Source organism: Ursus arctos, unplaced genomic scaffold, assembly GCF_023065955.2.
Source record: "Ursus arctos isolate Adak ecotype North America unplaced genomic scaffold, UrsArc2.0 scaffold_2, whole genome shotgun sequence".
In the NCBI taxonomy this organism is placed as follows: domain Eukaryota; kingdom Metazoa; phylum Chordata; class Mammalia; order Carnivora; family Ursidae; genus Ursus; species Ursus arctos.
Window position 1 is genome coordinate 65,296,089 of NW_026622874.1, and position 27,976 is coordinate 65,324,064.

Here is a 27,976-nt window from a genome sequence, read left to right on the forward strand (position 1 = left end):
TTCTTCAAGAGTCAATTGATGGTCTATCTACCCATCTACCTCTAGTGACTGGAAGCTCTCAAGGGTGGACTCCAGTTTTGCCCTCTGTCCTGGTGGGTGTCTCAGTTACCCCACTGCTGGGGCTTAGTATTAACAGGAGCTATCTGTCCTTGACATAATGACTATTAGAGCCCTTCATATTCTTCTCTGATAGCTCCGGTCACCTTGAACAGTGCCCACCTCTCCCCTGGCATGTTCTCAGATTGTGTGGAGCTGGTGCACTGGGATCAATTGCCACCTGTCAGTAACAGGCTCCAAGCGGAGGAAGGACATGGCCTGGAAGGAAGCCAGGGAGAACAGAGATGGTAACGAAGATGTTTGTGATGTGTGTGTGGCAGTAGGTTGGGTGGGGGTAAGGAGGGAGCAGAGAACAAGAAGAGCAGACAGCAGCGCAGAGCTTGGTTGGTGTGGGCACGAAAGTTCTCCTTAAAGATCACTGTGGGCAAACAGAGGGCATGATCCTACCCAGATTACTCTGACCCTCCCCTGCTTCTCTCCTCCACCCTACTTAAGTTCTGGGAGGGCCTTCCAGACACCAACCCTCTCTGCTTACTCCATCCCTGTGGCTCTTAAGGGGGAGGAATGATGTCTCCCTGCCAATTAGAGACTCTTGAAATAGCACAGTAATTTGATCTGGGGATCTGGGGGAATTGTCAAGGATCATGAGTGACCTCCCTCTTCACTGTTGCTCAAGCTCCCTGAATACTGGGAATCAAAATGGAAAACTCAACCAGTGGAGTCTGACCAGCATCCAACATAGGCGGGGTGAGAGTAATGGGGAAACAGAAGGGTAACTAGGGTACTGTGGGTGAGAAGCACCTACCTGGAATTGCCAACGTACCCTTCTCTATTTCAGTGTTTTCTCCTCCCCTTGCCTTGCTTTTTTATTTTACTTTTTTTTTTAAAGATTTTATTTATTTGACGGAGACAGCCAGCGAGAGGGAACACAAGCAGGGGGAGTGGGAGAGGAAGAAGCAGGCTCCCAGCAGAGGAGCCCGATGTGGGACTCGATCCCGAAACGCCAGGATCACGCCCTGAGTCGAAGGCAGACGCTTAACAACTGTGCCACCCAGGTGCCCCAGCCTTGCTCTTTTAAAACACCACAGAGCTGCCCCGAGAGTGGAAAGTTTCAGGGTCAGGGAGAACCTCTACCCTCCCCCACTTTCCATTGTCTAAAATCAGCCTCAGCTGTTCCCTCATTTTTCTTTGCTGGTGATGTCAGTCCATCAAAGTGTCTTACCCTGTGCTCCCCCAGGGAGAACAATCATGGGATGGAAGGAGCTGGAAAGACCATATTAGGAACAAGAGGTGGAGCCATGAGCAGAGATAAAGGCTCAAGTCTGGGGAATCATTCAGGCAGCAGCCCCTCCATTCTTGCCCTATCTCCAGTTCTCCAGTGTTCACAGGTCAGCTCACCAACAGCCACTGCTCATGATGGAGGCCATCAAGAAAAAGATGCAGATGCTGAAGCTGGACAAGGAGAATGCTCTGGACCGGGCAGAGCAAGCCGAAGCAGAGCAGAAGCAGGCGGAAGAACGAAGTAAACAGGTGGGTGCTGCTATGGCTTTCTCTCACCTGCTGGCGAGCAAGTCTGTGAGGTGGAGGAGAGTTCTCACGGGAAAGGCAGGGACCACCAGTGCCAGCTTGTTCTTTCGGTGGGAGGGGCCCTTTTCTTTCCCAGCCTCACTGGGTGGACAGAGGACATCTAGGGTATTGGCCTCCGACTGCCTGCGTGACCTTGGGAAAGCCAGTAGTCCCCTCTGAGCCATGGTGTGCCTGCTGGACCTAAATGGGGGTGGATCATGTTTTGGCAGGACCCAATTTCTAGAGGAAAAGGCAGGAGCTTGGCACGGAGCATCTCTTTTCCCTTAAATTTTTTTTTTTTTAAGATTGTATTTTTAAGTAATCTCTACATCCAACATGGAGTTCAAACTTACAACCCTGACATCAAGAGTAACATGATCTACTGACTGAGCCACTTACTTGGAGTCACAGGCATCTACTCCCCTCAGGGTCTTACATGAAAATCCAGCATGGCTTGGTCTTCTGAGGATTAGAGATCCCAGGGTCACACGTCAAGGCATAACTCCTGGGGCAGTTGGCTGGCTGTGGCTGGCGAGAAAGTATGTCTCTATAGGAATGGTAACACAGAGGCTGGGCTCAGAGGGCGGTCAGGGCTCAGGAGCCCTGGGTCTGAGCAAGCACCATTGTGTATATGTGTTGTGTGTGACTCTTGCGGCTCCTATAGCTGGAAGATGAGCTGGCAGCCATGCAGAAGAAGCTGAAAGGGACGGAGGATGAGCTTGACAAGTATTCTGAAGCTCTGAAGGACGCCCAGGAGAAGCTGGAGCTGGCTGAGAAGAAGGCTGCTGATGTGAGTATTAGAGAGATGGAAGAGGGTTTATCCACACACACACAGTGCCATGTTAATACGACTCAATTCCAAACACGCTTGGACACAGACATACTTGTGGATTCACAGAGTGTAGACATACTTACATACATTTTTGCATACAATCACACGCTGACATACTCTTGTAATGGCACGCACATTTGTTCTTGGGCACATGGAGAAGATTCATGCTTGTCTCACCCTCAACCCAGGAATTTAATAGGTTTCTCAGGACCTGAACAAAGGGAGGGGACTCTAGGTCCAGACTGCTATCACTTTTCCTACCTCCTCCCCCATGCCACATTCTCAGCTTTTGTGTCCAAGACTTGGCACGTAGATATGTGTATTAATAGGGAAACTCTCATCTCTCAACTGCCCAGCAGAGCCAGCTCAGATTTCACAATGGGACAAAAGAGGTCACATTGACCCTGGCCCTATATGGGTTTATTTATCAGGGCCAATGTGGGCGTCTGCCTTTATGCCACAGAGATGCCATAGCGAGCATTGCTCATAGGGCAGCAGACAGGATCTTTGATAGACTATAACAGAAACAAGAAGGAATCCTATGGGGTAAAAGTGTCACCACCAGACCTTACTCTGTGGCATTAACTCAATTACTCAGCTTCTCTAGGGTTAGGGTTGAATTTTCCCATTTGAACATGAAATAAAATTCTTTTTTCCACTTCATGTTTGCCCCAACACCACTTACTTTCCTTTGTCTTCAAGCTTTCAGCTTAGCACAATGATAAATGAGAGGCTATGAAGGAAAGATGTTGGGAAGAAAAGTGACATAACAGCAACAAAAGAATGTCCCGGTATTGATGGAAATACAGTCAATTCTTAGCACTAAGTTAATAGGAAAATAGGAGCACGTATTTTTTAAAATTATTATTATTATTATTATTATTTTTAAGTAGGCTCCACCCCCAGCGTGAGGATTGAATTCACGACCCTGAGATCAAGAATTTCATGCTCCACCCACTGAGCCAGCTGGGTGCCCCCAAGGAGCACATATTTTTAAAAATCACATTTGGTTTTGGAAAATAGCTGGAGAGACAAAGTGGGCCATTCACAAATGTTTCCAGATCCTCACATTTGGCCTCTTTGCTGTTAGGTCTCGCATCTCCTCTTCGGCTTTTTGCCAGTCTCAGTGTCGAGGGACACGGCGATGGTTGTTGGCTGTATCATACCAGACACAGACATTATACGTTATACATATTCATAGTTTCCAAAAAGGCCCCTGAAAACTACTAATTCTCCCTTCTTGGAAAACTGCAATGAACACAGGTTACCTGCAGAGCTTTGGGCAAACACTTGACGGCCTGCTGGAATTGGCTGGCCAAGGTTCCAGGTATACATGGATAGAGCTGTCTGGCTCCAACAGACAGGTACAGGGACAGGAATTTTCTCAAACCGGCACAGTGCCAGGTCAATGACAGTTCTGTGAGATGTCAGTTGACCACTCTTCAGGAGAGTCTGGAGGCTAAACAGCTAGTATGTGAGCTGGAGGAGGTGTGTCCAGGAGCAATTAAAACAACAAAGTCTAACCTTAGATCTTGGGAGAGAGAGACATAGAGGCTCTAGACAGTACCTTGGTTTTATTTAGAAGATAAAGGAATTTCCTGAGGATGAATTCTATCTGTCCTAAGCTGTTGCACACATACTTAAAACACAGTCACTCCCCACCTAGACAGGGTGCACTCGGTATATTCACTTGAGAGAAGTTTCTCCTGTTTATATAGGAACCCACCAAAACCCATTTTAATATGTAACATGTGGGTAGAAAAACTCACTTAACTTCTCTCCCCCTGGCAGCTTTCCTTACCAGTCAGTAAGTGCCTTCAGAGGAGTGCTGGAGAACAAGAAGTGGGAGAGGAAGGCTGTGAGCAGGAGGCAAAAATCCCTTAAGCATGGTTAAGATGACCTCAGGAAGAAAGGATTCTTTCCTCAAAGTTGGGGTTAGCAAAATTTCACTTGTAAGGTAAATCCTGTTACAGCCTAGTTTTGTACAGTGTTACTGGAACAGCACCATGCCCATTCACTTACATATCATCTATTGTTTTCTCCCTACATCAGAATAGTCACCACACCCTGTGGCCTGCAAAGCCAGAAAAACGTACTGTCTGGCCTTTTACAGAAAAAGTTGGGGAATTTCTGCCTCAAAGGATCAAAGAAGGAAAGTGAAGTGTTTATAGGAATTGGGAAAAGTGCTGAATAAGGAGGCAACAAAGTATAAAGTTGAGAGCAAGGGTCAGAGTCATCAGCAACATGATATATGCATTTTGGGGGGAAGGGCACTCTGTCCAATACAACCGTCCAAGGAAGTTCACAGCTCAGCTCCCACCTTTGAGATGAACCAACAGAGCATATTACTTTGATGCAGATATAAACGGAAGAGAGGAGGAGGGGGAGTCAGTAAGTGTGTGTTTACACTGGGAGCGCTGGTCACCTGAGCTTTTCTGAAAGCACAGGATTTGCTGGATTGCTTGAACAAAGAAAGGGCAAGGGTATGGCAAGGTCAGTCCAAACTTCGGTTTTTACTCCCTGAATTTGTCTGAGGTCCTTTTTAAAAAAGAACTGCAACAAAATATCTGTAACATTTGCCATTTTGACCATTTTAACCATTTTTAAGTGTACAGTTCAGTGGCAGTAAGAACATTCACAGTGCTGTACGGTGATGTCTAAGGTCCTCTCAATCTGAGGTGAGGTCAGAAGCTAATTAGGGTAAACAAGGGGAAAGAGGAGTGCAATGGTTAGGACATAGAGTCATACCAGACGTGGAAGGGATGGGAGATGAGAGTTGAGGATGGACATATACACCTGCTGATATACTGTTGTATTGTTGGTCACCAGGAAAACAATAGCACTGGGCCCCTTGCTGCCCATCCATCATGCTTTTAAAGGGTATCAGGAGTCAATCCACCTGTTTCCCTGGATCAAGAGAAGATTATCTGTTCACATCTACCAGCCTCAGGAATGCAGTGGTGCTCTCAGCAGCCTTTCGTTTGTCTAAGATAAAGGCTCAGTGGCTTCACTAGGGCAAGGGGAGGTAAACAGTGCCCCCTGCTGATTGGCACCCAGATGACAACATCTCATTTCCGCTTCCATAGCCCCTCTGATCACATTTCTCCAAAAAGAGATGGAAAAATTCTTAGGCCATCAGGATAGAGTTTACGGAGGTTCAGCACCCTGTTCTTCCTTCCAAATTCCTTGGGGGGGGGGGGAGGAGAAACCAATGTACAGGTTACTCTACCAAGCATATTATTTACTGTCTGAATTGTTTCCTCTAAATTGGCTCACTGATCAGTATTTTTTATTGTTCAGCATTTTATTTATTTTTATTGTTTATTTTTTTTGCATGTGTAAAAAGTATATTAAGTGAAGATACAGAAAAAGCTCTCAAGAGTGAGAGGGGTCCCAATAGGGTTGGACAGGGTTGCCAACGAGGGCCTTAAGGATTGGTCTTTTATAGAAAGCTAACCAGAACTTAAACCCTTTCAACACCTTTATTGATAACACCTTCAATGGCTTACTTCCTTTTTAGGGGCTGGTTATTCTTTGTTGGTCACAGGTGATTATCATAAAGTCTCCCACTTAGGGCAGGGTGGTCCAATTTGTCCCCTCATCTCTGGTTTCCCCACACCTCCACATTTGCTCAGTATTTTCAAAAAAGGAGATAGTAAGGTAGAGCCTCTGGAGGGAGTGTCCTCAGAACCAGGCATTTGAGGGCAGCACCTGTCTTCCCCACAAGCCCTTTCAGGAGTCAGGACTCTTAAGTCCTGCTCCACACCATAATTCTGAGGGGAAAACAGAATTGCACCAGAGGAGACATTTGTTATGATGGCTTACTGGAAAGGCAGGAGGAGTGCAAACAAACAAGAGAGAAGATGGTACAACTTTCAAGTCTCTTTACTATTGTGGTTCCAAAAATCCTGCGTGGCAGTCCCTGCAGAGGTAGCTTCTAACTCAGAAACAGCTCTCCAGGCACCTCAGAGCAGAAGTGGCAGTGAAATTGGGGGAAGTTATCACAGAACAGAGGCTCTCATGTAGCTGTTGCACGAAGGGTCTGACAGTGATCCGTAACAGGACTCCTTCCTGATAAAATGGGGGCATAAGATACCTCTCTCACCTGCAAAGGGAAATGCAAGTGATGATTAGTTAGAGACAGAATGACTGAAGGTTTGGAAGAGCTGGCAGATTGGTAAACCGCTGGTACGTGTTTGACTCTCGAAAGCGCCAGGGAAAAGGCTAGCTCTGTAACTGAAACAGAACACTTAGTTCACAAGTGATGCCGAATGGAGCGAGCAGTCCGCCCACCTGGCCTTTTCTCCCACCCCCGGACTCCCCCCTTCATTGACTTTCAGGCGGTGGGAGAGAACCTACCCGGGCCGACCTGGAAAGGAGGCTGCCGCGTGGGGCACTTTGGAGGATGGGGCCCAGAAAGCCTCGGCCTGTCCCGGCACCTGGGTTTGGAGCCTGTGTGCGGTGGGTGGAAGCAGAGGCGCGTCGGGTGCTCAGTGCGGGAGGACACAAGGTGCCCCGACGGGTGGGTGGCGGCCTGTTGGCGGGCGGAGGGGAGGGCAGCTGGCCCAGCCTGAGGAGCCGGACCGCGACGCTCCTTCCGGTTGCTATGGTAGCCCGCCCGGCGCGGCCCCGCCCCCCTTTGCTGGCCAGGGGAAGGCTCCGCCCCGTGCTCGCGCGGCGGGCAGTCCTCCCGTGGCCCGGCGCGGCAGGGCGCGGCGGTGACGTCACATCCGGGCGGGTGGGCGAGTTCCGGTATTTCAGGGCGGAGCAGGCGGAAGTGGGGGTGAGAAGCGGCTGCAGCGCCGAGCGGAGGAGGCAGGAACCCGAGCGCGAGCAGGGTCTGGGTGGGCACCATGGCCGGTATCACCACCATCGAGGCGGTGAAGCGCAAGATCCAGGTTCTGCAGCAGCAAGCCGATGACGCAGAGGAGAGGGCCGAGCGCCTGCAGCGGGAAGTGGAAGGGGAAAGGCGGGCCCGGGAGCAGGTACGGAGAGGGCGAGGCGCGTGAGGGGGAGCAGGCGCTGCAGCGGCTGGGATCCCGGATGGGGGCCCTCGTTTCGCGGCGGAGCGCGTTCTCCGGGGCCGGCGGACTCGGAGATGAAGTTGGAGCCCGGAGGATGGGTGGGGCTCAGCCGCAGTTGGACCTGAGGCGGACGAGGGGGGAACTGGGTGCTCGGGTGAGCGGGCTTGACCTTTGAGGTAACTGAGCCTCTCGGGGCCGGGGAAGTGGTTTTCCTCCTCCTTCTCTCTCCCAGCTCATTCATTCAGTCCCTTGGAGCCAGGCGCGGCCGGGGGAGGGGCTCAGCGGCCTCTCCCTCCCCCACTCCTCCGTGAAGGGCGGGGAGGGGTGCGGAATTTGCTCTCGTTAGAGGTTTCCGGCCGAGAGGGTGAGAGTAGGTGGGTGCTTCTCTGGCCTGGGAGGGGCAGGGCCAAACTTACTGTGCAAGGGTGGGGGTTGGGGGTGGGAACCGCCGGAAAGCCCCCGGCCTGGCCTGCTGGCAGCTTTTCCGCTCCCTCCTCCTGCTCAGGAAATGAGGCAGCAGTCGGCGGAGAGGAAGCGCGGTGCCCTCCCCGGAGGAGTTTGAAGCCACGGCACCGCCTCCCATCCTCCAGCCTGGTCTCTTTCTTCTTACGGGGGCAACTGCTAAACCTACTCTCTCAATCGACGTGAAGGAGCAGGGGAAGGGTTGGTGCCTCACTCACTCTGTTAGTGCAAATGTACGAGCCAACAAAACTTGCCTGGCCCTACCCGTGATGACCTGGAAGCAGGGACTTCTGCCAGACTCAGGCCTTTATTGCCGAAGTGTAGTCAGTGCAGGCTCAACCGGTTAAGAACACTTCCAAGCACAGCTGATAAGCCAGTTTGTGTGGCAGAGAATCGGATGGAGTGCCAGTTTCTGTCAAGGTTTCTGGTTGACCCCGGCAGTGTGGTTGATGCAGACAAAATAATGAGTTCCAAAGGGCCTCTAGTGATGTTAACTCTGTAGCTGTCCCGATTACCCTCCACAGTGTCTTTTCTTTTTAATATCAATATTTGTTCAACAGAAAGTTGGAACGTAAAATGTTGGTGGAATGAATGGTGATTCTTGAAACTGCTTTCTGTTTAGAAGTGGTTCTCTAGTGTTAGTAAGCCGTAAGATTTTCCAGGGTGTAGTCTAGTGGGGTGGAGATGACCTCCTGACTTCAGGCTTTGGTTTTGGAGGATCTCAGGCTGGAAAGAAAAGTAACCGTTGCTAAAATTTGAAGACCCAAATGAAGAACTTTTCGTGGTTTATTGGTATTCCTTGTTCTTTTCCCTGGTTTAAAAAAAAAAATGGACTTCTCCTTTGGGGAATGGCTGAGAATTATTGTTTTGGCAGCTGCCCACCCAGTTAATACATAAAAACTATTAGAATACTCTTTTCTTTTTATAACGGGGCATGGAAATGCTGGAGTTTGTCTTCCTCAGTCACCTTTTTCTCAGGAGATTTCCGCCCTATTCATTATGCTGGTGACTTCTAATTATCAATTCAAGTGAGATGGACTGGCTGGGTGACTCTTTATGACTAGGGACACTTTTTCATCTCCTTTGTTCTGGAGACTAGATCCCCTTAAAGAGGAAGGCAGGATGGCTTTTAAAGAAATAGCCATGTGTTGAGCTGCGGTCTTGGGCTCAACATTCAAGTATGGGCATCCTAGGAATAGTTCTAGGGTAGATGATGCCCCATCTCCCCTTCCTTTCTCCCCCCAGGATTTGGTAATTTCTTGCAGGAAAATTTGTCTCCCTCTCCCCCCCCCCCCCCACTCTTCCCAGGTGACTCTGGGGTAATAGGCAGCAGAATGAGCACCTTCAGATGTTTCTTAAGCTGTTCCTTTCTCAGAGCCTGCAAATTTGCATACTGAGTTGAGGTCTAGTGAGGAAGTTCGGATGGGGAAGTCGGGTGATAGTTAAATATTGATGAAACCAATATCTTCTTTCTACTCCCCAGCTTGAGGGAGCTTAATCGTTTGACTTTCTGCTGTGGGGAACTTTGAACTCCTCCTGAGGAGGAGACACCCCTGGGGAAGGAGGGGATGCTTGGGCTACCTGTTATCCTCTTAGGGCATTCTGGAATGTGAGTTTTGCAGGCTCCTCCCTCCTCTGGAGCTCGAAACTCAGTACTGCCTGATGGTATCTCATGCTGTTAGTGGGATTGTCACTTTTTGATGGTTTTGTGTGAATATTCACTCTTCGTTGGGAAGCTGGAAGAATCCAAAGCGGAGTCTGGAGTTGTTCTGGGATCCGTCTTTCTTTTCTGCTTTCAGCCCCAGGATTGACCTTTTACTTCGTAGCACTCTGTCAAGTGTACTTTCGATTTGGAATCTCCTTTACAGTTCTTGCTAAACTTAAACAGAGGGCATAAACGTAATTTTCAAATGCAGTCTTTTTCTTTACCTGTTTTTTTGGTGGTAGTAGCAATACACATAACATAAAACTTACTATTATAGCCATTTTTAAGTATATAGCTCATCTTATCTGTTTTTAATACCTCTCTCTTAACTTATCGTGGTATTTTCCTTTTTTTTTTTTTTCCTGGTCTAAAAAATTGAGGCGTATTATTGAATAAGTGAGTGGGCTTTAAAACAGCAGTTTTGATTCTGGCATTTTCCTAATTCCTTGTCTCTGGAGGAGTTAGAATGCCTGACTGTTGTGTGGCTCTCCTGTTTGTGGGGTCTGGTGGACTACACAGCCTTTATCACCTTTCTTTGGTTTAGATTTACTCTCCAGCTGATTACCTTTCTCTCTCCTTCACGTTAGAGCACATACTCACAGGGGAGAGGCAAATAGCCCTTTGCTCTGAGTGCCTCGGCTTAGACTCCACCTTTGTTTGCTCTGGGGCACATAGCTCTACTCCCTTCCCTCCAATTTGCCTCCCCCTTGGTGAATTTAAAGTCTCAAAGGACACAGTATCTCCCTGGGTGGATACATTTGTGAAGACAGTGAACCAGAGCAGCCCTTTACTCACAGGCTCACTCCTGACTTTTCCATTACTGGTTTCCTTTGAATTTCATCTATGGCTTTTTTTCTAAAAAGAGAAACCCCAGAGTGGCAGAATGGCAGATTTAGGCTAATCCCCTTATGTCCTTGGCCCTGATCTGCCTTCAAGCACCAGTGCCCTGTTGGTTACTTGCTTTGAGGTGTGTAGTGTGCTTGGGGACTCTATTCCATATGGAGGATGGTAGTGTTTAAGCCAAACTCATTTCATAGCTAAAGCTGTGATCAGTCATCTTCTAATGTGAACAAATTGCTGCTGTGTGCCTTCTCCTCCCTTGGGATCTTTGCTTCCTGGACAATGGAGAATCCTATTATTACCTAAAGGGAAGATCTCAGAGTGTATCCTCTAGGTGGGTCAGAGGTGGATGGGCTGAAAGTCCAAAATCATATCTGGACATGCCAACCCTAGGGTGATTGGAATAGCGTAAAGTTTAATTTTCCCATTCTGGTTTGCAGAAGTTAGTCCCACCCAATCTCTTGCAGGACTTGATTGACCTGGAAGGGACAAGCATTGTACATAGGTTCTGGCTTGAAGGGAAGGTCTTCCCTTATTCCCTTAGATATAGTAATAGATCTTGATTCTGCGAACTTCTGTTTCATTGTAAAGAGAACTGATCCTCTGTGGGAGGAGAAAAAAGAGAAGAATGTCTGTCCCCTGTGTCCCCCCCCCCCCCTCAAGCTTTTGCTGGGACATCCGTGGTAGGTTCTGCTTTTGATGCAGGCTTGTTCACTGTGCCCATGCTCTTGTAGCACCGAGATGTGTTTTCTCCTCCTCTTCAACCTTGCTAAGAATTCTAGTGCAAATACTGATTTGTGAGAGAAACTGCCCTAGCCAGGTTGTCATGGAAAGTGTAACCCTGCCCCCATCGCCTGTTACCTTCTACTCCGTTTGGGTAACTACTGGTAAACTGGATGGGGACTCAGATTTTGTGAGCTTCTTTCAAATCTGGTCTTCTTTCTTTCTTTCTTTCTTTCTTTCTTTCAGGGGGTTGGTTTTAGGCATTTGAAGGGGGGAGATGGGGTAAATCATTGCACTGGCAGTGTTTTATAGTTGCCTGATAGCTTGACTTGTTCTTGTAATCTTGACCTGTTGGCCTTTTGAGCTTCTGAGGTGCAATGTGTCTTGTCCTAGGGGACATGGGACATCTGTTTTTCTGGAAGAGACAGGATCAGAGAATATTTATCTTTGTGGTGTTTTGAATAGTATAGTTAGAGACACAAATGGTTTCTTAGTAATATCAACTTTTGTGGATTCCTTGTTATTTTTCTCCTGGGTATTGGTGGTTATACAGTCCCAAGCTGCACAGTACTTTGAACCTCCCATGTTTGTATTTGGAAATTTTTGTGCCAAATAACCTGGGTTGTTGTTTGTTTGTTTTTGAGAGAGCGTGAAGTGGAGTAGTAGAGGGAGATAGAATACCAAGCAGGCTCCACGCCCAGTGCAGAGCCTGAGGTGGGGCTCCAGATCATGACCTGAGCCTAAATCAAGAGATGGACGCTTAACTGACTGAGCCCCCCATGCACCCCCCAAATAACCTGATTCTTAATGGGAGTCTTTTAGGCTATAGCCCTCCCTATAGGGGCTGTGGCCCAGATTATTTCTGTAGCTGCTCCCACCCCTGACTGCCAAGAGGAAATCAGGGTAATAGAATGCAGGCACAATCTGGACTGTAGAGAGAGATCATGTTAACCAGGCACTTGGGTAAGCATCTGAACTGGGCAGTGTGCAGAGTAGATTAAATTCCTGTATGGTCGTGGTGGCAGTCAGTGTGCTTGCCACCAGTTAAGGTGTACGGAGGGGGAAGGTAGTCCTAAAAGGGAGGCTTTTCTGCCAGTAGAATTCATGCTACCTCCTTTCCTTGTTTCTCCATTGTCAAGGAGGGGGCACGGGGTGGCTGGCATTCTAGCCTGTGCTTTGTTGTGGGCTGGAGGTTGGGAGAGGTCTGTCACAAGCTGAGGGGTGACTACAGCGGTAGCAAGGAGCCGCCGTTCAGAAATTTGCAGGAGTGGGGGTGGGCATGGAGGAAACATTCTCTTCTGCCCCCAGTTTTTTTTGTATGTCATCAAGGCAGGTAATTTTAGCTAGAAGAGCTCCTTGTTGTCACCTTTGAAAGGGCGGGGATGGGGAGCGAGTTGCAGGGTTGGGAAGGGAGGTACCCCAGTGTTGCATCCTTTTGCTTTCTGGTCTGGACTGTTACTCTGAAAGACCTTCCCTTGGCTAGTGATCCTCCTCGTATATTAGGATAAGGTCATTGGAGGGTTAACAACTTGGGTTAAGCAGCAAATTAATAGATAATCCAAAATTCCCTCTTTAAGAAACTTTGCTTAATTTTTTCACTTTATGAGACACTTAGAAGAAAATTGCTAAAGAGTGGAACGCCCTTCTAAGCCAGAGCTCAGGCAGAAGGAACCCTTCACTGGCCACCTTTTCTGACACTAGTGTGTTCAGGAGTTTGACCTGAGTCAAGAAAGGAGGTAGTACTAATTGGCACTGGGCTGGGCAAGGAACTGAGTTTTTTTTTTTTTTTAAAGATTTTATTTATTTATTTGACAGAGAGAGACAGCCAGCGCGAGAGGGAACACAAGCAGGGGGAGTGGGAGAGGAAGAAGCAGGCTCTCAGTGGAGGAGCCTGATGTGGGGCTCGAACCCAGAACGCTGGGATCACGCCCTGAGCCGAAGGCAGACGCTCAACTGCTGTGCTACCCAGGCGCCCCAGGAACTGAGTTTTAAAATATGCTTCCTGTGGAGCACCTGGAAGTCTGCTGATGGGAAAGGGAGGAAATGGGTGTCTAGGTCATTGTGTCCGCATCTGCACTAAGACAGGTGTTGCCGTGTTGGACCCTGGCTCCGTCTTGGCACTCAGCCCCAATCTTAGCTCTGCTTCTCCTTTCCATTCTTTTGTTCAAACACAGGCTGAGGCTGAAGTGGCCTCCTTGAACCGTAGGATCCAGCTGGTTGAAGAGGAGCTGGACCGTGCCCAGGAGCGCCTGGCCACTGCCCTGCAAAAGCTGGAGGAAGCGGAGAAAGCTGCTGATGAGAGCGAGAGGTGAGTAGATGAGTGCGGGTTTTCAGGAGCTCATGACACTCTGAGGAGGATTTTCTTACAGTCCTGCTCCCCACTCAACCCCCCAAGTTTTTATTTAAATTCCACTTAGTTAACATATTAAAATAGTGATTTATCTCTTTGTTTCTGTTCTGCATATTCTTTTCACTTGAAAACAGTATAAGGGTTACCTGGGTGCTGTGACCTTTTATAATTGGTGTTACCCTATAAACTGATTTAATGACTCTTAAATAGGGTCCCCAGGATGGCCTCCACTGAGTGAATCATTGACTTAATTTTTGAGGTTAGTCCCCCTAAAGCAGTAGTTCTCAGCGTGAGCTCCCAGCCCAGCAGCACCTGGCAGCTCGGTGGAAGTTCAGATCCCTGGTCTAGGAGTCAGGAACTGTGGAGGTGGGGCCGCTGGTGAACCGTGAGAATCGTGGGAGCGAGGGGTTGGGACCATTGGGGAGTTAAAAAAATCGGAATGCCTAGAATTCTGCCCCAGTTAGGTGAGAGTCCATTGCAAGAGGGCCCTGGGTGTTAATGTTTTTAAAGTTTGTCTGATAATTTGTGTCCGCAGTTGAGAACCACAGTCCTTGAACCAAATCAAAACTCATCTTTGGTGAAAATAGCCAATTGGGTTCTTGCCACTATGAGTTAAACTAGAACAGAGGTGTGTGACGATATGCATGAGGTCAGAGAAAGGCTTTCAGAATCGAAAATGCTCTATCAGAATATGTTGGGACACAGTGCTGCTGTGAAAATGAGAAATGTGGCGGTCAGTATACTCATACAGAGTAGTGTCCCAAATTCTAGAAAGTGAAGAAAACAATTTGCAGGATGGGGTAGGTAGTGTATGATTCTTTTGGGGTGTGGGGAAGTGGGGGGTGAGGTTTGTTTGGGTTTTGCCTATATAAAATCCTTCTCGGGGCGCCTGGGTGGCTCAGTCGTTAAGCGTCTGCCTTCGGCTCAGGGCGTGATCCCAGGGTCATGGGATCGAGCCCCACATCAGGCTCCTCCGCTGGGAGTCTGCTTCTTCCTCTCCCACTCCCCCTGCTTGTGTTCCGTCTCTCGCTGGCTCTCTTTGTCAAATAAATAAATAAAATCTTTAACCAAAAAAAAAAAAAAAAAAAAAAATCCTTCTGGAAAGGGTATGAAGAGTTTTTCTCTGTTGAGCAGGAGTAGAGGTGGGGAGGCTTACTTTGTGCCCTTAAATTATATACTTAAATATTAAGGGTGTATTATTTTTTTATTTATTATTTTTTAAGATTTTTTTTTTAAGATTTTTTTTATTTACTTGACAGAGAGACAGTGAGAGAAGGAACACAAGCAGAGGGGGAGTGGGAGAGGGAGAAGCAGGCTTCCCGCTGAGCAGGGCGCCTGATGTGGGGCTTGATCCCAGGACCCTGGGATCATGACCTGAGCTGAAGGCAGACGCTTAACCAGCTGAGCCACCCAGGCATCCCAAAGTTTATTTTTTTGAAAAAGTATTAAAACAAATAAACTAAGGTGGGGGGTGGCGTGGGAGTTCTTTTTGGTGGTAAGCAGAGAGGGATGGGCTTCAGAAGGTGCCATTCAGAGTTCCTCAGAGTGGAGTTGGTGACAAACTCCCTAGGGTGTCAGTGCCACATTTGTCCTTCTTGTCTTTGGCAGAGGTATGAAGGTTATTGAGAACCGAGCCTTAAAAGATGAAGAAAAGATGGAACTCCAGGAAATCCAACTCAAAGAGGCCAAGCACATTGCAGAAGAGGCAGATCGGAAGTATGAAGAGGTGTGGTGCCTTGTGTTTGTCCTCTTCAGTGTCGTTGGGTTTCTGAAAAAGAATCATGGTAGCAGGAAATGGCTTCATCTTTGCTTCACTGAGCTCTACGGGATCTTCTCCTGTAGGTGGCACGGAAGTTGGTGATTATTGAGGGGGACTTGGAACGCACAGAGGAACGAGCTGAGCTGGCAGAGTCGTGAGTATCTTGCTCCCCAAATCTTGCCATACCATTCTGTCCCTTTTCCTTTGGCTTGCGCATTAATGTGAATAAACCAGCATTCCTTCAACCTTGTTAAACAGGGCCTAGAGAGTGGGGTTTGTTTAGGCCCTGAGAATGGCTATGGGCTTTTCTAACTCTCTTGGCTAGTGACAGGTGACAAATGATCCTTCCTTTATTTCTTGTAGGGAGAGTTTGCAAACTGAGGGCACATAAATACTAATTAATGTGTAGTGAATGGCTAACTTGTAGGCCTTCCAGGGTCCTCCCACCTGGAATCTGTTTCTCCTTGAAAACTGAAGTGGCTATGCTGACTTGAGATCTTTTTTTTACTCTATTGCCAGTCTGGGGAACTTGAGGGCAAGGGCAGACAGGAAGCGCTCCCCTGTTGGCACCTTCTGGGCCTTGTGTAACAAAGACAGTGCTGATGCGCATATATTTGTGCTTCCTTTGTATTCCCCTCTCCCAGACATGACATATCATGACCATGGTGGTGTTTTCTTCCCATTTTTTGGAAAAAAAAAAAAAAAATCCCCCACCCCCCCGTTTTGCTGCTTGTTTCCTTGCTGTGTCCTTTTTGACCTTTCTCCCTCCCCACCACCTGGCTTGTGCGATCCCCGTGACTGTCACTAACAGCCGTTGCCGGGAGATGGATGAGCAGATCAGACTGATGGACCAGAACCTGAAGTGTCTGAGTGCTGCTGAAGAAAAGGTACTAACCGTTAGACCCACCAAGAGGTTCCATGTGTGGTTTTGTTCTGGTTTGTTTCTGTTTCTGTTTTGCAGCTGCCTCCCCTCCACTGGTTGGTTTGTTGAGTGCTTTCTCATCTCTCCATGGAACGCTCCATACTCTCCCACTTACTCAGCATCTTTCATCTCTTTCCTAGTTGCTTCACCACCTCTCCACAGGGTCTCTCCCTCCCGTGGGTGATTTGGGGGACTATCTGGGTTGGGCATCTATTCCTACCTCCGCCCTAGCCAGCAGTTAGGACTTGTTCCTGCTAGTGATTTCTCTCAAGTGTTCTATTAGTATCCAAACATTCTAAGTCCTAGCCCAGGAGGGCCCAGCTTCTGACATGTTCTGTGGTAGAGGGAGGAGGGTTGACACTTGCTCAGGTGACCTGGGAACTTCTCTTTTCCCCAGTATGCCTTCCAGCTCTCTCTACATATAGGTTCAATTCACGTCTGTGTGTCTTTCTCTCCCTTTTTTTTTTATTCTCTCCTTCTTCCCTTTCCTCTCCTGCGGTATGTAAAACATTCACAGTAAGTGTTCTGAGCTGGAGGAGGAGCTGAAGAATGTCACCAACAACCTCAAGTCTCTTGAGGCTCAGGCGGAGAAGGTAGGGGCTGGTTGTGATAGTGACAGGCTTTGGGGCCTGGGCCCAGCCCTGCCCTTGATGAAACACTGGAGAAACCCATTCCTTACATAACCTAGTGAGATGTGTCCTTGTCATCCATATTCTGGGTTTAATGCTAATTCCTGTGCACTTTGATTTCTTTAGTCAAAAATCACTTCGTGGTCTCAGGGGCTTGGGGTCATGTTCTCCTCAGGCTGATACTGCTGTGCAAAATAGCAATAATCATGGGTCCCAAAAGGTTTTCTAGCAGAGAGATAGGGGCATCAAATAGTAGATATAAGACCTAATAAGCAATCAAGACAGATGACTTGTCTTTACCGTCACGTGGGAGTATTTCAGCCACGTGGCCTCAGGGTGTTGCTTCAACTGCTCATTAAATAGGGCGAGAAACACCTGCTCCGATTGGTCTGAGTAAGATAAAAACATAGGTCCATTTAAAAAATAAAGGTCTGGAGGATTCTAATATGAGGGTATCAAGACTCTAAGGACATTGATTTGTGGATTTCAAGAATCTATGGTCTAGAAATGGGCCTTGCTCTTTTTCTCATGGGCCATTCAGCACATTAAATCCAAGAGGATATTCACTGTGAGAGTGAATGTGGCGGCAGGGGGTAGGGTCTGTGTGGGGAGTTTCCACTCTGAAACTTTTATTCTGCTTCTCTTACAGTACTCTCAAAAGGAAGACAAATACGAGGAAGAGATAAAGATTCTCACGGATAAACTCAAGGAGGTGAGCTTAAGGGGTTATAAGGAAGGGAGGAGGTGAGCTGAGGGGGTTGTGGGGAAGGAATCAAAACATTCAGAGGTCTATGATGCACTTGTTAGACAAGCTGGCTTTGGTTCTGAAGGGTCTACAAATAGAAGGTGGAAGAGATAGAGAATCCTTTTTATTGTCTTGTTCATCTCTAAATCTGTCTGGTGTCTCATTTCCCTCAGGCAGAGACCCGTGCTGAGTTTGCTGAGAGATCGGTAGCCAAGCTGGAGAAGACAATTGATGATTTGGAAGGTATGGAGCCGGGGAGAGGAATTAAAGAGATGCAGAGGAAGACCTTGCCCATTGACTGTTAACTTCCTTCCCGGTCCACCAAAGGGAGCTGGTTGTGAATGGCACATGCCCCATGCCCTGTCCTATACCACAGCTAGGTGAAATGGGTCAAAACCTAGAACTGGATTTTTACATATACAGCCTTTTCCTTTAATAAGACTTTAGCTAGTATTCTGGAATTGGCATCTTTTCCTTGGAGGAGACTGGTAATGACTGCATTTACCTCCGGTTTAGCAGTCTCAAGTTTTGGTCTCTGGGTTAAAATGGTAGCCGTACTTAGAGGAGGCAGTAGGAGCACGTGTCACCCGTGGCTGCATTTGGCAGTCTGTTCATCACTTCAGCTGTGAGGTCTCGCTAAGAGATGCGGCTGTGGGATATCCATGTCTCAGAGCTGACCGATTCCAGGGGCTTGCTTTTTTTTTTTTTTTTTTTTTTTTAAAGATTTTATTTATTTGGGGGGGGGCAAACAAGGAGGAGGGGCAGAGAGAGAGAGGGAGAAGCAGGCTCCCTCTTGAGCAGGGAGCCCAGTGCGGGGCTCGATCCCAGGACCCTGAGATTATGACCTGAGCCAAAGGCAAACACTTAACTGACTGAGCCACCCAGGCGCCCCTCCCAGGGGCTTTCTAAATACTTCTTGTCGCCATATTTTGGCAACTATGTCTGCTCTGACGAGCGAAAATGTACTTAGAGAACTCTGAGATACCCTTTTTGGTTTGCTCTGGGTAGCAGGATATTCTTACTTTGGGGAGTTTGGGGAGGTAGCCTGTAGAGCAAAGGGACCAAGAATACTGGTCTTGGCTTGGTAGATAAAGAAGAAGTGTCTGAATATTAATGTGTGCTTTCTCCTTTTTCTATTATTACTGTGTTATCCCTGCTAGGAGCTGGGTTAACTGGGTGGGAGGTATCCTCTTGAGTGCCTTTGGTAACAGGAATTTCTAGTCATGACTGTGCCCAGATTCTCAGCCCTGACTATAATTAATTAGAGGTATCAAGAAGTCCAGTGGTCCTGGGGGCACAGTGGATCTGAAAATGGCCTGTTGTGGCTGCCAGGACAGATGTTCTAATCTGGGGTATTAGGCCCACAGTCACACTTTTCCTAATTTCTAATGATTCCCTCTTTTCATCTGCTTCTGGTACCTTTCACTCTGTCCCCTCATTCCTCCCTGTTGCTGTGCCTATCCAGATGAGCTCTATGCCCAGAAACTGAAGTACAAGGCCATTAGCGAGGAGCTGGACCACGCCCTCAATGACATGACCTCTATGTAACTATCTGACAGCAGAGCGGGGCTGGGACCTTGGCTTGTGGGTGGTTGGGGTTACAGGCTGTGCGTAGTGTGCTTTGGTTTTATCCTCTGGAAACTAGAATCTTTACGCTGTCTTTAAAATATTGGTGCTGATTACTTATTGGCAAAAGCTAGGGTGGCATTTCATATTGAATCTCTGGTGGCACCCTGATCTACGTGTGTTTTTTTTTAATACTTTTTGTTCATAGACCCTGCTTTATAACACCGTGATTTTTCTATTTGCTTCTTAAATTTAGTCTTCTCAAAGGGGACGCTCTAAAGGTCGAATCATGTCATCATATAACTAAAGACATAGGGCCTAGAGAGCCAGTGACTTGGGCCCTAACATTGCATGACAAAATTCACACCTCCTGGGTGTATTTAATTTGTGTCCTGATACTAAATTTCAGAGGAAACACCCATGATTGGAAATATCAAAATTCACCAAAGAATTAAGCTGAGTCCCAGAGCAAGCCAGGCAGTAAAAAGCACCAAAAAGAGTTGTTCGGGACTTCCATCCGTTTGCTGTGGACCCTTGATCCTTGACACTAATCAGCCTCTTTGTGTCTTTCCCACTAACCCTGAGAAGAAGCCAGATGACTCAGGCTGTAGTATCTGGCTGTCTCTTCTTCCTACTGCCTTCTCTTCCCTTTTCTCCTGAATTGCTGTGTAGATCGATGCTAGTCCTTCTTACCTAGAGTCTCCTTACTTTTTCATACAGATAACTGTCACCGTTTCTGCTCTGTTCTGGATCTGCCCCCTTTCCTCGGGGAACCCAACGCCCCACTCTCGCTCTGGATTCCATTTGGGTCGGCCTGGCTGGTCCCCAAGGCATTAGAATGTAGTGGGGGCCACAAAGCAACTTATGTATTCTTCCACTCATCCCTGCCCCCCCAAATTAAAATGTTAAGCTGCCGGAAGCCTCATGCCCCCCTGCATTTGTGTCATTGACAAAGCTGCGGTTGTCCCTAAGAAGGAGCCTTGGGGGTGTGATGTGGAGAACAGCTATTGTAGGCCCTCCCTTCCCTGACTTATATAATCAAAGCCACTTTTGTGTGTGTCTATTTTTTCTTGACATTTAAGCTCAACTGGTTTGAGTCTGTCAGAGTGGTGGGGTTAGCAGAGGTTCCCTAGGGTAGGAGTCTTACCCGCAGGCCTCGGGAGTCTGTCTGAGTCCTTTACTTTTAGGCTTCTGAGTCTGCCCGTCTGGAAGGCTCCGCTCCTCCTCAGTCTCTCCTCTGAGGGCATCCAAGTGCCTCCCAATGCATATTCTCTGCCCTTTTCCCAGTAGTTCAAATGGCGCATCTTCAGAGCACCCGATGGACTCAAATGTATTACTGCCAACCTTAACCAATTAGATCATCCCAGGTCACAGAAAAACAGAATTTTCAACAGATTTTTTTTTCTTGTCCAAACCCTTCTCACATATTTGAGGCTTACTGCCATTTGTCTGTTCGTGTGTGCTAGTGGAATAGAAGACAGGTGATAAACGATTATTACTGGAAAAGCTACAACAACCAATCACGCATGTTTCAGATAACATGCACAAGGTGGTAATAGTTTATTACATACATAAAAATGGTAAAGTGCTGCTAGTAACATTGTTCCCGGTTTATATTGTGGGATTACATGGCGACATTGACGGAGTCCTGTCCGGTTTCCACAGCTGGGATGGCTCCAGTGTGAACAGTGCAGCTGCAGTCGTACTTAGCTAAGCACCTAAGTGCTGTTGGACACACTTAGACTTTAGTTTCTCAGCAGACTATGTATTTCAAACTTGCTCTTTTAAACAGAGCCAGGTAGAAAGGTTTTCCCTAATCTAAAACTTGAGGTCTCATTGAATTCAGGTTTCTTTTTGTTTACACCATTTCCTGCTGCTACAGTGTTTGAGATTAAGGTACAGATTGATTTATTGAGCGGACACTTGACTGTTACCTTTAGAAGGCACAAAGTGACTAAGGTGGGGACAGAAATAATCAAAGTGGAGGCGCCATCCCTATTTTTGGGTTACACAGAATCTAGTAGGAGAGCATGTATATAAAGCCGATGGTGCTCTGTGATCAGTGCACAAATATAAATAAACTCGTGGAAATTCAGAAGGGGAAAGAGGTTGATTCCAGTGGGGATGGTTAGGAAAGACTCACAGAAGGAGACACATAATAGGTACTTAATAAACATATTAAAACTTGCCTCTTCATTTTTATTGGGTTCTAAAAGACTGGTTTTCTGACAAACAGATTTTAGTTGAAGGATAATGGATATTGAGCATTTTGGTTAAAGAGAAGCAAAAGAGTAGAAGCACAGATAGAGATGGGAAGGACAGAATAGCTATGAAGGTAGATTTAGACAGAGTAGGGGCAGGTGTGTGCTGAAATCAGGTGTGGAGTTTTGTTTTGTAGGGAATGGGGATGCCACTGGACATGGTGAACAAGGATATGTTCTGGTATGAGTAGCAAAAAAGAAGAGTTGATTTGGTGGCTAAGTTAATATATTACAAGGGGAGCAGATTATCGAAGTGATCCATTTGGATGACGATTCCCAAATTTCAGTCATTTATATACTAGTTGGTGGCTTTTGCCATATTCACATATTCCCTACATTACTGTTTTCTTCACATTTACTCGTTTTCAAATTTGTCTTAGTATACATAATTCTAATTTGAAGTAAAAGGTTTGATGCATCCTAGTGATTTTTCCCAATGCACATTAAAACAGTATAGCAAGTAAGTTTTTTAAAGTTCACAAGCATATATTGTCAGAAATCTCCTTATGCAGCACTAGCAGCAAATATGCTACACTTTGAGAAAAACTGGGTTAGGTTATTGCAGTTTTCCTAGAGATCGCCGTCTGTAGAGAGACGGCACTGAAGGTGCACACTGTGGAGGGCGCTCAGTATGAGGAGGAAAGTCAGGAGTGACTGGTGTGGAGCCTGGGAAGGTGGTAGCGTTAAAGGTGTAGGGAGGTCATGTAGTCCTGGTGTAAAGAGGCAGGAGAGGGTAGAAGAGAAGATGAGTCTGAAATAACTGGCAGGTATCCGGGTGAAAACAAAATTCTGGGAATTGAGGGGATAGGCTGATTGATGGGAGAGAGATTTGGAACTCCATATGGTTGGCAGGCCATTTAGCCCATGCAAGTACATTTAGAACCCGAGAGACAGTTACGGATGTAAAAGGAATGAAGGAAAAAGGAAAATCTGTGCAGAGGAGGAATCCAAACAGAACTGGTTAGAGGGATGGAAAGAGAATGAGTAGCTTTGCTAACTTAAGAAGTTGATGGCTGTATGATTTCCAGAGGTTCTCAACTTCAACAGGTTGAGAAGAAAGATAGCTCAAGATGAGACGTTGTCATTGATATTTTTTATTAATTCGAGGGTGCGTTTTGAGCATTAAGATCAAGGAGAGAAGCCGTATTTCAAAGAGCAGAAGAATGAACTAGTGGAAGGAAAATCAAGGCAAGACATAAAGCCTGGAGCACTGCTGTCCAGTAGAATGCCTGACAGTGATGCCCAGGACAGTAGCCACTAGCCACATACAGAGCCTGGTGAGCACTCAAAACATGCCTCGTATGACTGAGGAGCTAAGATTCTGCTAACTTTAGTGCATCTGAATTTAATTAGCCCCATGTGGTTAGTGACTGCTTGCTGTGTTGGATAGTACAATTGTAGATGTTTTAGTATTTAGGCAGGAAGAGTTGACTGGCACAGAGAAAGGCTTCCTAGAAGAGAAGGAAGTATGTGAGGATGGAGAGAAATTAGGAACAAAGTGAGGCACTGTACTTCTGGCAGCCCCTGTCCTTCCCCACGGGTGTGCCTGGAGTGCGCGAGGCTGGAGACCAGCAATCCAGCTAGCGGGGTGAGATCTGGAATGCTGTGTCATGCTAAATTCACCTTCCGCTTACTGTAGAAGTCACCCTCTGGTACTTGAGCCTGGACTAGCTGTGGGGATAGGGTCAAGAAGCATCATTGATAATGCCAGAGCAAAGCATTTTGATCTCTTTTCCCCCTGCATTTCTGAGAATGAGCCACAGGCCGATGTGTTGGAGCCCTTCCTAGCCTTCCTTGGTACTGTTGTTGGGGTGAGGCACAACACATGACTGGATCCCAAGTCACCTGGTGGGTGGGGCTGCCCTTTTGTGTTTGGGCAGCCTTATCTTAGCCCACCCAATCTCTTCCTTTCTCGTGGTATTGGTTGAATACCCCCCTCACCTTAATATTAGGGGGAAGTAGAAACAAAAACAAAAACACAAAATCTCTTCCTTCTCATCTCTTGAATTGTGAGGCTTTAAGGAGTGTGTAGTTCCCTTTACTCTTAAACCTTCCCATTCCCTTTTCCTGTTAGAGAATGAAATTGACCTGATTCAGTCCGTTGAAGCCTAAGGATGTCAGCATCCATGGGATCATTCCTAGTTAATTGGACATGCCTGAAAGGAACATCAGACCAAATGGATTCACTGGCTTGCCTTTTGTTTTATTTTGCTGTTATCAGGGAACCAAGAACTTTAACTAATGAGCTGGTATCTGATCTGAATTTTTAGTTACTAGAGATAGCAGGGTTAGAAACCTTAGGTACTAAGTTCAAGGTGAGAGAATAACCACATTTATCTTTTGACCTTCTGTCATTCTTAGGGAACTGTGCACTCTGGGATTTAATCAGACAAGAAAATGCTCCCATTTCTATCTCTTTATTACTTCCTAAATGGAACAAAACTGTCACTGACCATGCTGTTTTGAGGGACTAGATTCTGATAACCCCCTTCTTTCCCAAGACAGGAGTGGGAGTCATAGTTACCACCTTGGATTGGGTGCTACGGAAGAGTCAGGCAGTACTTAGAATCTGTATATGATGCCACAGAAAGCCTAAGAAGTGAGAGTTCACCAATTTGAACCCCTACATTTGTCAGGGGTGCCCCAATGAATAAGACAGGTCCAATCCCAGGCCTCGTGGAGCTTGTAGACTAGTGTAGTGTTTCTCAATGGTGGATTTTGGTCATTTAAATCAGGATAAATCTGGGATGTACAGAACAGTCCTACATATTGCTGTCCCCTAACAAATAAATATGTGTAGGGTCTTCTAGTTATTTTGACAATTAAAACCTGCCCCACACATCCCCAAATTTTCTTCCGAGGGGAGAGAACAGGCAATAATAGCATTTGTATTGAGAACCACTGGTTTAATGGGAAGTGCAATTCTAAAAGTTTGCTCTAATTCTGCCCTTTAATACAACTATTAATTTTGGTTATTCTCCCAGGATCTTTTTTTTTTTTTTTAAGATTTTATTTACTTGACAGAGAAAGACACAGTGAGAGAGGGAACACAAGCAGGGGGAGTGGGAGAGGGAGAAGCACGCTTCCTGCTGAGCAGGGAGCCTGATGGGCGGCTTGATCCCAGAACTCTGGGATCATGACCTGAGCTGAAGGCAGACGCTAACAACTGAGCCCCCCAGGTGCCCTTGTACTGAATGCTTTTACAGAAAATGTTCCAGCTATTCACTTCAGTTTCTGTCAAATCCTGATTATAGGCCAACGGTGTTCCTTCCTTTGCCCTGTTTCACTTGTCTGTTTCTCAACCCAGGGAATAAATACCTTTGCAAAGGGGATACTTTTTTCTTTTTCAAAATGTTGTCCTTCCAACTTGTCGGGATTTTTTATTTTGTTCCTCTGTTGGTCTTTCTGTCACCTGACTGATTCTTCCTGCCCTCTGTCTGAATCCTCCTTGCATCCCCCCTGCCTTACAGATGCATGTTACGTATATCAGCTAGTCCAGAGTCTCAAGAGTTTACCTCTGGTACACTACTAACCTCCCCTTTTTCTCTTTCTCCTCTGTTTCCTGTCCTCTTGTTTTTTCTCCTCTCTGTTGCTGCCGCAGAGTGTCTCTACAGCCAGCTTGAGCGAAACTGCCTGCTCTCTAGCGAGTTGAAGCTAACGCTGCGTGATCTGTGTGACTGATGGGCAGGCTCACTGGTGCCCATTAAGCCGAGCTTACTGCTCACACCACTGACCCGGACCCCAGCAAAAAGCTGATCTTTTTTTTTTTTTTTAGTTATTTTCCCCTAGGCAAAAAAAAAATTTTTTTTTTTTTTAGTTTATTTGAGAGAGAGAGTGCCTGAGCCGGGGAAGGGGTACAGGGAGAGGGAGAAGCAGACTCCTTGCTGAGCAGAGAGCCCAACGCAGGACTCAATCCCAGGACCCTGAGATCATGACCTGAGTGGAAGGCAGATGCTTAACCTACTGAGCCACCCAGACATCCCACAAATTGCTTTTTAATTGGAGCAGTGAGAATATTTTTGACTCCCTAACTGCACTGTAGGGTGAGAACAGTTGACACTGCATTTCTGTCCCCTTTTAAGAGATAATGGGTGATGAAGGGAGGGGCCTGAGAGATGATAGTGAGGAACCTGGAGAGTTTTCTGGGCTCCACCCTTACTTGCTGCTCTTTAGCCTGTGCGTTGATGGGAGGCTGTGTTCCTCCTGCGGGATGTTGCCTGACAATAAAAGGACCAGTTGGACACGATGTCGTGACTGCTTCATCTGCAGGCCCAGAGATGGGCCCTTCTGACTGGGTGGGAAAAAAGGGAAGGGAATAAAAGGGGTATGCGGTATTAATAGGTCCGTGTTGAGTATTTGCCCCACGCCACTACAGTAGTCTAAGTGGTTTGCTGAGCAGATTGGATTCTCCCTGGTGTTCAAGCCACTGGTTTTCCTCCTGACATTTTCCTTCTTACTTATTTTTCCTGGTTTTATGTTTAATTGTAAGTAACTATCACAGGCTAGTTTTGGAGAAGAGCTCTACAAAAATCGCAGTTGAGGTTTTACATATATGTTTGGTAGTATTCTTGGCTTTTGTGTCCTTTAGTGATTCTGTGATAGGCTATGGGGGTCTTTAATTTATCCCACCAATTGCCCCTTTCCTTGTTGGAGGAAGCCTGTATAGTGCCTGAGGTTCCCCTTGTACTCTTCTCAGGCTGAGACTCTGGTTTTTACTGGTAGAAACATGCCCATCCTTGTTCTCAGTGGTCACACCCCAGTGAGCCATGTCAATCAAGTAGGTACTGACTGTCGTGTGGGCACAGCCCAGATGAAAGATGGCTGATGCTTAAGGCTGCCTCCTTCAGTGACTGAAAACTGAAAGCCTTGGTTGGATGTGGGTGAATGAGGAAATGACTGATAAGGTCTCCAGCCTCCTCCCCCAGAAGTATAGCAATACCGGTAACTTCACACAAGCAGAGGCCCTGCAGAAGCGAGTGGTGCAGTAGCTCACGCCTGAGGCTGAGAGGGCAGCCGCTTTGTTAGTCCGCAGCTTTCCTGCAGCAGGAGTGATTCTCAGAGTGGGTAGACCTTCACATTTACTTCTAGTTTTTGTAACCTCTCTCTTTTACCCCCACTAGATAAGCTGAAATGCACCAAAGAGGAGCACCTCTGTACACAAAGGATGCTGGACCAGACTCTGCTTGACCTGAATGAGATGTAGAGACCCCAGTCCCGCCTTGCCGCTGCTCCCCCCTCTGACCCTGACTCCGCCTGAGGCCAGCCTGCCCGAAGCTGGCCTTCAAACTGAGGGCTGATCTTTAACTGGAAGGCTGCTTTCTCCTTCTGCCTCCTCTCCCACCCCAACCCCTGTGTCTTTTTCGCCAAATGGCCTCTGCCTCTCCCTAGAGATTCCAGTTGGGCTTGAGGCTGAGCACCTTTGGGAACAATGTCTAAGGGAATGTGAGCACAATGCAGTGTCTTTAAAAGCATGTTGTGATGTACACATTTTGTAATTACCTTTTTGTCGTTGATGATGTAGCGACCATTTGTAATACATTCCAAATAATTCCACAGTTCTGAAACAGCAGTCTAATCCCTTCCTCACATTGGAAAGTAACTTTTCAGTTTAGTGCATACTGCCTTCTCCACAGAGGAGGGGAAGCGGCAAGGGCCTGCCTTACTGAGAGCCAGAGCCCGGAAAGAGACCCACTCTGGGAAGCTTCATTGCTTTGTCCAAAGTACCAGCCAAATTAGAAAGGTGGTTCCAGGAGGAGTGGCCAAAAACAGGTGGCTCAGGGTTTCAGCTTTAGGGTATCTTTGAGCAACTTTATTTTTAATTTTTTTTCCATTGGAAGTGACCAAACAAACTAAGGTGGTGAGACCTCTGAGACCAAATCCTTGTCCTATCTTTACCCTAACTGCCCTCAGAATGGATCATGTTCCCCTTATGTTGAGGTGACCACTTATTTGCTCTCCTGCCTCCTTGAAGGAAAAAAAGAAAATTATGTGTTTGCCGCTGATTTAGCCATATGAAACAAACTCCCCTCCTCGCCCTTTGCTGGGTCCGAAGCTGCTGTCTCTAAAAGTGCCATCTCGCTGTGCTTTGTATCAGTTAGTGCTGGAGAAATCTTGAATAGCTTATGTACAAAACTGTTTTTAAATTTTGTATTATTTTGAAACATTGCTTCTTTAGGGTTGGGGCACATTGGCCACCCCGTATGGCTGAGAACTCTATACAGTCTGTGGCCTGACAGTGTGCTGATCTTTTAAAGTTTCTTTCCCTCCCCAATTCCCCTTTCTGGTGAGGTTTCTGTGAGGCCTGCTAGGTGTGCATCCTGCAGCTTATTGGCTTAAAATGCACTCTCCTTTGGTGTGCTCTCTTTGGGGGCCGATTGGGAGAAAGAAACCAATAGTGCAAACTGTTTTGATACTGAAAATTGACAAGTGTCTTTTTGAAATAAAGAACCAGTCCCTCTAATCCTCAGACCTACTTGACTTTTATTTACTAACCCAATTGTGCTTTCTCCACAGGAACTATGAAGTTTTGAGTGAA

General features: G+C 46.9%; 1 protein-coding gene across 9 annotated transcripts; it reads left to right on the forward strand.

The window, feature by feature from the left end:
• Positions 1-1,366: 1,366 nt before the first annotated feature.
• TPM3 (tropomyosin 3) lies at positions 1,367-27,901 on the forward strand. 9 transcript variants are annotated; one of them, XM_044379187.3, is made up of 10 exons: positions 1,367-1,587; positions 2,288-2,413; positions 13,384-13,517; positions 15,168-15,285; positions 15,402-15,472; positions 16,758-16,833; positions 17,519-17,581; positions 17,788-17,857; positions 19,080-19,158; positions 19,901-27,901. In XM_044379187.3, exons 1-10 carry the CDS (start codon positions 1,471-1,473, stop codon positions 19,902-19,904), a joined length of 858 nt encoding a protein of 285 aa, XP_044235122.1. In that variant the 5' UTR covers positions 1,367-1,470; the 3' UTR covers positions 19,905-27,901. The 9 variants fall into 9 exon arrangements, with proteins under 9 accessions (XP_044235122.1, XP_044235125.1, XP_048081347.1 ...); XM_048225390.2 differs by lacking the exon at positions 16,758-16,833 and adding an exon at positions 16,130-16,205 and having other exon boundaries at positions 1,381-1,587; positions 19,901-20,099; XM_044379190.3 differs by lacking the exons at positions 16,758-16,833; positions 19,080-19,158 and adding an exon at positions 16,130-16,205 and having other exon boundaries at positions 1,380-1,587; positions 26,562-27,901.
• The last annotated feature ends 75 nt before the right edge of the window (positions 27,902-27,976 follow it).